Source organism: Teleopsis dalmanni, chromosome 2 (assembly GCF_002237135.1).
Source record: "Teleopsis dalmanni isolate 2A chromosome 2, ASM223713v2, whole genome shotgun sequence".
NCBI classification, from domain to species: Eukaryota; Metazoa; Arthropoda; class Insecta; order Diptera; family Diopsidae; genus Teleopsis; species Teleopsis dalmanni.
The window spans coordinates 195,683,288-195,696,008 of NC_051847.1; the positions used below are offsets into that span (position 1 = coordinate 195,683,288).

The 12,721-nt window shown below is 29.8% G+C and overlaps 1 protein-coding gene across 2 annotated transcripts; it reads left to right on the forward strand.

Annotated features, from left to right (window-relative positions):
- Positions 1–10,844: 10,844 nt before the first annotated feature.
- Positions 10,845–12,501, forward strand: LOC119683414. 2 transcript variants are annotated; one of them, XR_005252651.1, is made up of 3 exons: positions 10,845–11,925; positions 12,160–12,381; positions 12,437–12,501. XR_005252651.1 is itself a non-coding variant. In XM_038097079.1 (2 exons), the coding sequence occupies exon 1, from the start codon at positions 10,987–10,989 to the stop codon at positions 11,917–11,919; it is 933 nt and encodes a 310-aa protein (XP_037953007.1). In that variant the 5' UTR covers positions 10,845–10,986; the 3' UTR covers positions 11,920–11,925; positions 12,160–12,501. The 2 variants fall into 2 exon arrangements, 1 of the variants encoding a protein (XP_037953007.1); XM_038097079.1 differs by having other exon boundaries at positions 12,160–12,501.
- Positions 12,502–12,721: the final 220 nt, after the last annotated feature.

The window sequence follows — 12,721 nt, forward strand, 5'->3', positions numbered from 1 at the left end:
TTTTTATTTATGTATATATATATATATTTTTTTTTTTGTAGAATTTTATATTTAGTTTTTGTGTATTAATTTTCGATATTTATTTGCTTTTTAAATTTGTTGTTCCTGCGTTGCTAAAATTATAAAATTTATTCGAGCGATATTTAGTGTTTTCATTGTATCTTGTATCTTGTATCTCTTAGAGTTACAAACTGCAATTTTTTTTTATTGTGCCACTTTTCTTTAAATGTCTGTGTTTCTATTTAATTTTTTTCTGTTTTTCTGTTTTTCTGTTCCCTTTTTTGTGAATTTCTTTTTTAATATTTTTCCATGTTTTTTCTATTTGGTTTCTTCCGTTTCGTGTATTTCGCTGAAACGCTTTTAGTGCTACATCCGCTCGTTGATGTTCGTATTTGGAGCGCATTTAATTTCGAGGAAATCCTTTCGAAAACGCGTTTTACTATAGAATTTATTAGAATACAAAATAAATATCTGAATGCAGTTGCATGGAAATCATGTTGCGGATTTCTTTCCATTTTAACAAATTCCTCACTTTTTCTCTTCTACGAGTATTGCTTGCATACGAAAATAAATATTCAGTACGTTTAATATTATACTAGCTATTTTATTTAATTGAGAATATCCCTAAAATCCAACAAAAGTAACGAAATATTTAAATCAAATAGGTTTCAAATTCTTATTCTTATTATAAGATAATTCTTAACTTATTCTCAGTAAAAGTTAAAAATAAAAAGTTGTTTAAAATAATATAGCTGCGATTGCTGTGCTTGGCATTCAAATAAAAATTACAATTTCAAATCAAACTACTTTTAAGCGTGAGTTAATAATGTTTTGCATTAATGGTATACTTTATTAACGGCAAATATATAATGCCATGAAAGAAGAATCAACCCTATACTCTTTACCTAGCTGGTTGTCTGGCATTTCCTACCGGTTAACACAAGTCGCTTTCAAAATTTTTAAGCCACTCTTTTACCAACCATAAACAATACCATCCGATCCGAACAGATGGAACTCAAACAATCAAACAAAATCGATCTCAAACACTTTAACTAACTGTTTTTAAAAATTGACTTTAATGTATTAGCGGTTTTATCCAAGAACCCTCTTCACCAAACGTTAACAATTCTATTTGGTCTAAACAAATAAAGCTGAAACAATTTCATTATAGAAAAATCAACCTCAAACTCTACAGCTAACTTATTTTCACTTATAATTTAATAGCTGTTTTACACTTGGCCTCCCTCACCTCCCGTAAGCAATTCCATCCGATCCGAATCAACTATATCAATTATTCAATAAGAAAGTCATGCTCAACCTCTATAGCTAACTAACTGCCTACTTTAATGCACTACCCTGTCTTAGCATTAAGTGTCTTTCAACTCCCAAAAGCGATACCATTCGATCGGAACCAACTATAACAATTCCATAATAGTCTAATCAAGTTTATTCATTTAAGCTAACTAATAGACACCTTTAATGTATTGGATAGTTTTACCATAAGGCTTTTTTCACCTCCCACAAGCATTACCATCCGGTTAAAATCAAGTACAACGATTCCATAATAGATTAATCTATCATAAACTTGTAAACGAACTATTTGCCTGACAATTATTTTAATAGTCTAACCATATTAGCACTCAAGTTCCTTAAACTTAAGAAAGAAATTCTATCCAATCCGAATAAAATAAACTAGAACTTATCCGATTAAATCATGCTACTCAAATTTATAATGATCCATTTTTTTATGCCATTGGGTCCATCAGACGATTTTTCTATTTGCTAAAGAAAGCTATAGATGTCTTTTTGACCTAATATATTTCGCCAGTATTAAACAAAACAAAACAATTTAGAAAATATTATTAGTTCAGTTTTATTTAACGAAGAGAACAAAATATTTCTATTAAAAGATACATAACGACTATCTAAATTGTAATCATATCTGTTATCTATCGATAAGGTAAGACTTTCACATTTAATATTATTTTGGTAAAAAAATATGTCTAGATTTGTTTTACTTCTATTGTATATGTATATGCGTACGTATAAGCATATATGCTTATATGTACTTAATATATAATACATACTTGTTTTTACTTGGACTTACTTATACAATACTTAATTTTACTTTCTTATAGAATACTTACTTATACAATACTTATACGAATAAAAAATCTATATATAATATAGATATATAATGCTTACTTAATTATATTTGGACATACTTAAACAGTCCACTTCTGGACTCTCAGGAAGATATGCTGATTTAAGGTCCGTCATCAACTAAAAGACAAATAAATGATATGATTTTTTTTTTAGCCTAGTTAAAGCCTAGTGTGAGGTAGAGATAAGCCCCTCAGCCATTATAGAGTAAAAGTGTGTAATAGCACTAACTCAAGACGAAGAAGAATCAAGAATCATACTTAAACAGTACTTAATTAAACTTACTTACTTATAATATACAATACTTATACTTACTTATAGAATATTTACTTCTTCTTACTTACTACTTACTTATACAATACTTACTACTTACTTATACAATACTTACTTACACTTGTATAAGTGTAAGTATACTTACCTTTACTTACTTATATATTTACCAATAATATATAGTATAATATATATACCATATATGTACATAGAATAGTAAAGTATAGTATATAAATGTATATATACATATATATACGCCTAAAAAAATCATACTTAACCAAGTAATAATACAGTTGTAATTCAATCATTTGTTTTAATAATTGCAAATATTTAGTATATAAACCGCTACCATTTTTAAATTTATATAATAAAATCAATTCCATTAATATGACATTGTTTTGTTGTTTTTTTGTTATAAATGCATATTATTTTAACATTTTGTAGAACTCGTAACAAAGAAATCCTAACCTAAAGACTAATAATTAAATTCTAATCCATTTTATGTGACTGACATTGACGCGTTGCATAGGAACTAGTAAACTGAGATACATGAGATACAATGCTCAGCATTACTTGAAATCAGTTCGGAAATGTGTTTTTCAAGTTAATTTATCAAAAAAGTATGAAGGACTTAAACTAACATTTTGTGCTGCTATTATGCTTAAAGGCGTCATTAGTGCTGAAGTCACGATTCTGCTTTATTGAAAGTATTTTAATTTAATGCCCTGGCGTACGGCATTTAATCCTGGCAACAATAACACGAGCTTAGCTAATGTCAAGACACAGTTTGCCTACAAAAAGGAGATTAAAAATAGAAAAAAGGTTAACTTCTTGCAATTCACAAGATATTTAATACAATTTTTCCGATGTCTTCATTTTGACCTTTTACATTTTTACCATGTCAACCTAGAAGTACTCGTATACCAAATTCAATCCACAAGAAAACAATTACTATATTCTACATTTCTATTTTTTTTCTTTCGTTTTGGTTTATTATCAATTTTAAAGCACTTTTCTTTTCAGATATTTTGAAGATTTTGAAGACAAAATAGGAAATACAAAATTTTATGTCCATTATTTCCACTTGAACTCATTTGACAAGTGAGACAGTGTTTTTATCGGAATTTGTGGCATAAATACTAAAAGCCTCATGGAAATTACTGTAAGTCATACATACTTTTGGCTTTTAAGAAATTTGAAACACTTCCACATAGACAACTCGAACGACAGCTCACATGCATGCAAGGACGTGTTTGTGCTTAAGTAATTCTGAAAGGACAATCATTCCATGGAAAATATCTCACAAATACCAGGCATATTTAGCACGCTTTGTTGAATGTGTCCGGATAGTTCTGTGTGATTTAAATGGATTCAATTTAGGTTCGCTTCAAAGTGTTTAAATATTTTAAATGATTATGGAATATATTTTGGGAAATTATTGCTTCGTTATTAATTTCAAAATTATTTACAAATAAAATACATTTGACAACTAAATTGCTTTTATATAGCGACAATAAAATTTGTATCTCTTTATTTATAATACAATAATTTGAGATATGGCAGTAGTTTTACGATAATGAATATTTACTGCACTTTAATAATAGAAATTATGATAAAATTAAATACAATTTATTTATAATTATTTTACTAAAACTTGTCGATGAAAATTAATTAATTGTGATAGGAAGAAATAAATAAATATTGTTTAGTAGAGAAGATTTTGATATTCGAAAACTTAATTTCACTTATGCAAGTATTAACATCACTATAGTTAACTATAATATACAACATCATATGCTTAATAGATATAATACCAATAGTAACCGTATCTACAGCAAATCGTAGAATCACGAACCTGTATATAACTGTATACTATGTATGTCCTACATAGCAGTTACTATAACTATCCGGCAACTAATTAACAAATTTCGAGACGAAATCCTCTTACTTTACTAGGATTGTGGAATTACCAATGATTTCTAAACACTTGAGAACAATTCGTCATCCTTCCACTTCATTCACCTCCCTATCTCTTTCACCACTCTTGCTTGGTGGAGTGTTTGCATTGTTAACAGATCCTTCCTCAGCTGTTTAAGTAATGCACAAGCATTGTTTTCTTATAACACAACTGAAAATAAGATAACTTTATAAATGAAACTACAAAGTTGACAAAGAAGTTTATTCTTTTATTATATTTTTTCAAATAACTAGTATAACAATCCTGACCCATTAGCTTGTGGGCTGTTATAATAGAATCACACGCCTCTGTATTTGTACAGAAAGTGTTCGATTCTAACATTTTTCTTCTTCTTCTTTCTTGTCTTATGTTGAAGTTTTTCCGAGCTCGTGCAACGGGGCACTTTTATTTTCTTAGCTGGGGGGTTTCTACATAGTCTCTTCGTTCTCCATGACTAATTTATGTATGCCTCAAAAGCTTCATGATTATTCGATGACTGATCTAAGATCTGCATACCTCCCCGTACGGCTAATGATTGCTCTCAGTTTAGATAGTGTTATGTAAGGCAGCCTATCTCTTATGTAGTTTTTGACCGGTTCTATGCTGCGGTCTCTTAGCATATCATTCACGCGGATGTATCATGATACTTTGAAGAGTCTTCGGAGAACCTGACTTCGTGCAACTTATAGCTTCTGGATAGTAAAATTGGCAATTTTACTTTACGCTACATTTCGGTTCAAAATCAAAGACATGTTGTATAGTGACTGATGTCATTGCTACATTTACAGAACGTATCCTGCCAACCCATGTTAATTTATAATTATTATTGATTATATAGAAAAAAGTGATGTACAATAAGAAAACAAAACTCATGGCTAAAAATTAAAATTTTCTGGTTTTGGTAATTATGAATTATTTTTTTACAGGTCCTTCTAGATTATGTTTGTATTGGTGTCGATCTCAATATTTATATTTGAAATTTTTTTGCCGGGCTTTAGGTCGTGGTTTTTAATTTTTAATTTTTATATAATAACTTGTATTTTATATAAAATAAATAAAAACAAACTTTGAATTAAATAAAATATCACAAATTTAATTTATGTAATAAATTATTTTATTAACAGATATTTCGGCCTACTTCGTAGGCCATCTTCAGTCCTTCTAGATAACATATAGTCAAATTCCATAATATCTTTTTCACAAGTTCGTATGCCAAATGTCATTTGGCAGTAAAAAACTAAGAGATCAATTTATCAATTCAATTTATCAATTCCAATCAATTTATCTCTCCTTTTTAGATTTATCAACTTCAAAACTTAGTGAGCTTTTGAATAGATCTCCGCCTAAATGGGGACAAAAGACAAACCAATAAAAAGAAAAAAGAATTTTATTAAGCCCATTTCCTTTTGTCGTGATGATCAAGAATATTATTGTGTCTGTTATAAGATAAGAAAATAAAGTGAAAGATAGCAAACCAATGGAAAGACAATATAATAAAAAGGAAAGGTAATGGAAAGCCAAGAGAAAAAACTTGGAAAGCATGCAAACCATTGAAAAACAGGAGTATAGTATATTGGTAGACATGTCTGGTTTCTATTACAATCCATTACTTAATAGTTTAATACTGAACACGACTGTGTAATAATCGAAATAAAGAATAAAAAAAGGAAGGTTGGTCAAACGCTGGCAAATTCACTTAACAAAGTAAGCAGAGAGACTCTACGTTAGAAGGCACAAAGCGTCCGACTACGGGGTCCAGCTACTTTAATAAGCCATAATGTTATCGATTAAAACAGCTGAACATATCTGGAGTCGAATATCTATCAGCTTACTACCAAGAAAATGTGATTGTGTAAGGTTAAAGAAGGAGGAGTGTTTCTTTATTAATAAAGAATCGATAACATTATGGCTACTTTAATAAGCGATAATGTTATCGATTAAAATAGCTGAACATATCTGGAGTCGAATATCTATCAGCTTACTATCAAGAAAATGTGATTGTATAAGGTTAAAGAAGGAGGAGTGTTTCTTTATTAATACCGAATCAGTAAATACAGTAAATATCAGATATATTCTTTAATACCTTGACCTGTATTAGTAAACCAAATAGTAAATGTTAGGCTAAATATGTTGAATTTAATGGTTATAATATAGTAATATCGTTATTAATGTAAGTGTATATACATTTGAAAACCTCTATAAGTTATTATAATAAACCGGACAGACTATTTTTGCCACAAACCACATTCTTAAATAAAATACTAAAATAATATTACAACTGCAATAACAACAAAATAACCATTGTTGGAATTGTTGGAATTGTTGAAAAAACAACTTTAACGACTTTATGATAAAATGATTATCCTGCCACTCAGTCAGTAGAAAAGTCTATTAAATGAAATGAGTTTTGAGACAAATAAGCAGAAAATCTGTTGCCAAAAAATTATCAACCATAGAAATGAAAATGGTTCAGGCATTTTGTACTTGTCTTCCGCTTACATTCTCTACACCGAAGAGACTAAATAAAATAACAACAAAGACTACAAAACCAACAAAAGCAACAATAACAACAAAAGCAACAATAACAACAATAACAAAAGGAAAAATATACTTTAAGTAAATTTTTAACAACATAAGTCGAAGACTAAAACAAATACTTAAAAATAGTGCAAGGATATACAAATGCTCTCTGTTGAGATACGTAATGTGTATGAAAGCAACTAAGACTGCAAGTAACTATAAATTGTGGTACACAAAGGAGAGCAGTAATACAAAGACGTGTCTATCTTTTGGTGCCATCAGCAGCAATAACTTCATTTTCTCCTTTTCTATTCCAATTCTACTACTTTTTTGTTATATATTTTTTTTTTTTTTTTTTTGGAATAAATCCAACTAACAACACAGAAGATGTTGGATGTTGTTATGGAGTGAACTGCTGTTTAGAGTATGTAAGAAGGTACATTTGTTTATAAATATTTTTGCATTTATTTTGTATCTATACGTAAACATACATAGACGAGTGTATATCTATGGTAGTTCATCTTTGTTGGCTTTTAGGCAAATGTTCTTTGGTTTTGCCATAAGGCATTTTGGCAAGAAATTCCTGGTACTGCGCAAATTTTAGATAATTTTTGTATGACTAGTAACTAACATCAACGAAGTTACCTCAACAGCAGAAAAAGTATAGAAAATAATAATAATAACAATAATAATAGTAACAAATAGTAGAGGGAAAAATAGACAAAATTAACTTAAACAAATAAAGCACAATTGTATTGTGAAATTATACAAAATAACTTAAAACGATGTAACATTTTAAATACGCATTACAAGGAGCAATAGACACGCTCATAAAATGCAAATAATAAATAATTTATGCATTTTGCACAATTTATTCAGTATTAAAATTTATGTTCAAACAAAGGTAAGCACAGTGCTCAATTCTGTATGGCAAATTCATTGCCAGGCTTGGTGCCGAAGCACTGCAAATATTCATTTGAGATGCGAGCAGCAATTTTCTACTTAAGTTTCTTCCAACTTGCAAATAGCGTTCCAAATAGCGAACGTCGCATAGCGTTAAGTACTTGGAGTTTTATGTGCTTGTGTCGCATTTGCAAATGGAAGAACGCTTACTTTACCGGTAATAGGAATAGTTCGGTTGCCATTTAACTACGAGTACTATAACGTTTAGCTGAATTTCCTTTCATTCCTCACTTCGCCAATGCTGCCTGTTACACACTTCCTTAAGCTCCGGTAAAGTTACAATGCTCTGTCCTCCATATTATTGAAGCGCCTTTGCGGGTGAGTATGCTCTACAAATATACAATAATAATATTTAAAGGTATCTGCCAATTTATTTTAATGGTCGCAATTAAAGTTAATTACTCGCGTAGACAAAACGTGCAGAAAGCATTGCGGCATTTCTCATTTAAAATATTTTACATATTGCCTTTGCCTTTACCATTGCTATTGCTATTGCCTCTACCAGTGCTATTGCCTCTACCAGTGCTATTGCCTCTACCAGTGCTATTGCCTCTACCAGTGCTATTGCCTTCACCATTGCCATTGCTATTGCCTTCAGTTGATGTTGGAAGATTCACTTCACTTGGCTTTATAATGATGATTAGGTAGATGATGATTTGATACTACCGTACATATTAACAGTTGACTCCGACTACAGGAATGAAACCTTTTCAATTGTATCCTACCAACAATGCCGAATGATACATAATTTCAAATACTGCATGAAGTGTACTTAATGTTGTTTCCTTTTAATATATCTAATTTGTATTTTACTACTAATTTTAAAATAAAATTCTCCTTCTTCTAGGTTCTTTGTACTTTGTGCATATTCATGTTAAAGATACGTATATATCATGATATTTTCATTAGTATTATTGCCAATGGAATAGGCATCATTTTCTTAATAGGTGCATAATAAAAATATTAATCCTTTTGTTAACAGCCTTAATTTTAAGGTTTTGCCTACTAAACAATAGAAACCATTAAATAGAAATGAAGGAGTATAAAATTTCACTAATTAAATTAAATTTAAGTGATAAAGTATTAAAAAAAATTAAGAGCTGTATACGAGAGTATTATTATTACTGAAGACCAGCATAAATAGCGAACTAAAAAGATCGATTATGCATACCCTTGATCCTTAACCATGTACGTTTACGATTTCTACAGTTTGGATTTTATTATTCCATAAGTTATATGAAGAAATAGTACTAACTAAGCGATATCTGCCGATAGCTGGACATTGACACATAATGTGCTTGCAGTGTCCCCCGTTCATTTCATAAAAACGACAGACATTAGTATCAGATACCTCTAACTCATTCAAATTATATCACACGACTGCAGTAACAGGTAAATTACCCAGTCAGAGTAGTTAAGTCTTCCCTACTTAGTGAAAGTATCTTACTTAGTATTCCACTCGTTGGGATAAGAAATCATTCCACTTGATGATAAGCTACAATATTAAGTCAATCGTCTGTAAATTTTATCTCTTAATGACCCTACTTAATTGAATTTTTGTAAGTCATCGGAAAGGTTAAAGACAAATTGATAGCATATTTCATGCCTTGGGACCTTTTATAATAGTACAAAACATAATATCGATAACGTTTTAAAGAGATTAAGTCAATCATTTAATATATTTAACGGAATCGTTACAGGCTGGAGAAATCAAGGCATTAGAAAACGCCTCTTTCTCGATAAGAATAGAAAACGGTGGGATTATTAAAAGTAGTACCAAAACGTCAAAACTACAGAATTTTATTGCACATATGATACTGAGACAAAAAAAAAACCAAGATGGCTCATCTCATTTTCTATCTTTCATTGTTTGAGTTTAGGTAACTAAACCAACGAATCATAAGAAGCTTTGAGTTATGCCCACAGAATCATTAGAAAATAACTAAACAGTTAAAATTTATTTCATATCACAAAGATTTAAAACAATATTTTGAAAAGCTTTTTGAATGTGTACCGCGTTCAATATAGAACATTTACTGATCTCATTAAAGGGTGCTAAAAAATATGAAATATGAAATGTTAAGATGGGCTTCTTTAACTGTCTAAAACAAGAGATCCACAGAATTTTGCTCTAAACTATCGATATTCATTTCACAAAAATTTATGGACATAACTATCGAAAAGCCAACACTTAATATAATAATACAAGTATCTCAGGTTGTAGTGATCTGTAATCAGTTAGAGTACTTAAATCTACCCTATTAAGCAAAAGTTTTATATTTGATATTCTCTTTGCTTGGAAGAGTAACTGCTTTACTTCAAGTTCCTGAAGAAATGTAATATTTTTTATTTTTAAAAGATTCTTGCAAAGATCGCCATCCAAAACAAAACCCATCCTCTGGTTTTTGACAGCAGATTTGACACTTATCTCTTCAAAAATCACAAAGTAGGTTGCATTAAAATAAAAAAAATTTGGTCGGTGTTTGACATATATCATTTAGATTTAAAAAGCTAACAGTAGTCTCAAAATAGTTAATATCTGTCTCTTCTAATCAGATACTTTTTAATAGGAAGAAACAAAGACTATAGGTTTCTTGAAGCATATATGAACAATATAGAGAAGACTTATTAAGCTATTACTTATAATGTAGATACCTAGGCTAGCCAAAAAGAACATTTCTACGAGGTTCCTTATAAAATTTTCAAAGAAAATTGTGAAAGTGATGTAATTTACTTATATCGAAAAATTTAAAATCAATAAGAAAGAGACATCTGCATAACAAATAACCTAGTATTGATAGGAGCCTGGCTGAAGTCTGTCACAGACTCAAATTTGTGTCTATAGACTTTACTCTCTTAAATAATTAAGATAGTTACAGAATAGTATTTTTTGAGGTCACATTAGCCAGTTGTCATTTTTAAAAATTAAAAAACCTTTATGTTAAATCATAATAAAAATTTTTTTATATCTTATATATCTTATATACAATAGAAGCAAATTTCCAAAATTCATTTCAACTCACTAGTAATACCAACCACAAAAATTATGTAAAAGTCTTCAAAATTAATGAAATTAAATAAAATCTAGTAAAAAGTAATTAGTTGATTTGAAAATGAATATCACGAGACTTAAAATTATTAATGCCTGCTTGCTGTTCACCTTTATTTGTGTCTTGACATTGCAAGAATATTTACGTGTCAAATATCTGCAAAATTCACAAAGTGCCGAATTAAAACAGTACATCGATACCAACTGGCACATGCTTCTGGATGGTGAGTGGATCGTAGACTATCACAATGGAACCGCCGATCGTTACACAGAGTACGGAAGTGTTTGGACTGAAGTTGCTTCAGTGATGGGTGAAAAAGGTTTGAGCGTTGCTAGTATCGATATTTCAAGAAACCCGATATTACGTTTCAATTTGCACGCTAGGAAGTTTCCTGTTGTCTACCATGTCATAAAAGGAGTTTATCACGTTTGTCCTGGTTACAATGATTTAAACGCCATGAAATTCTTTGTTGAACACAAAAGATGGCCGTTTTTTGCAAGCATAAAGCATGCCATCGATGAACTCAAAACCGAGGTTAAAGGTGACGAGTTATGGTTGAAATATACATACGTTTCTGGTTGTTATTTATTTTTCAATATACTGTTGGTGTTGTATCGATACAAAGGAGAAATCATAAAGTTTTTTAAGTTTATTCTGCAATGGAAGTCAAATGACAACAAATTAAATGTTAATGGTAAAGTTTTTAAGGAAAAATTTACGGATATGGGTTCGGAGGCAAGTTCCTCTTCAGAGAAAGATACTGAAACGATGATTTCTTATATGATTTTGCCGGACGAAATGTATCCTGATGAAGCCGAAACACTGATTCCTCCATTATTGGAACCAGAAGTGAGGAAATCTGAAACTACATTAGCCTCGCCTACACTATCCGCAACAATGTTACTCGACCCGTCGGAAGAATCATGTGATGATGCCTCTAATATAAATGATGGGCTTGAACTTGATCCTTCAAGTGACGATATAAATGAAACTTAAATGCAGGTAAGATGAATCTTTAATTTAGAATTCAGTTCAAAATATGCACTTTAGTATGCTGCACTTTAATGTGCTATAGTAATATATCTTGAAACAAAACTCACTTATGCACGTTTATGTCCATATAATCAAATCTTAGGAAATGATAATTTTTATTATACGTTGAAGTTTATATGTTAAGTCTATAACTCATATATATCATACAAAGCTATTTCTAAATATACAGTTATTGCTTTCCAGTTTCCATAGCACCAACATACTAAGCATTGCAGGATATTGGATTGGAATGAATCGAAAAGAGACAGAAACATCCAGAATCTAATGAAATAGTAAATTGATAAGATGTACGTGGTATTTAAATAACTTAAGAAATATGTAATTATTAAACTCACCTACGACAAGATACGAAACAACAACAAACTAGTACAGTTATTCCGATTACAGCACAGGAAGGATATTGTGGTACGATATTATTTTTCAATGCAGTTGAAAATGACTAATAAATTCTTTATGGCAGGTATAATATCGGATGTACATTTATCTCATTTGCATTCACAGAAATTTATATTTTAAAAATAAAGCTGATATATACATAAATTACTTAAATACAATTTTACTTATAAAATAAAAAGACTACAGCTGCATAAAGTATATTATACTTTAAATAGTCTAGATTTATATTATATATAAAGCGAAAAAAAAATATTAAATTTTTTATAAGTTTTTTTACAATATAATATACTATGTTTATGTCGATATGAGATTGTTTCATTAAATTATGAAACACATCATTTTTCATTAA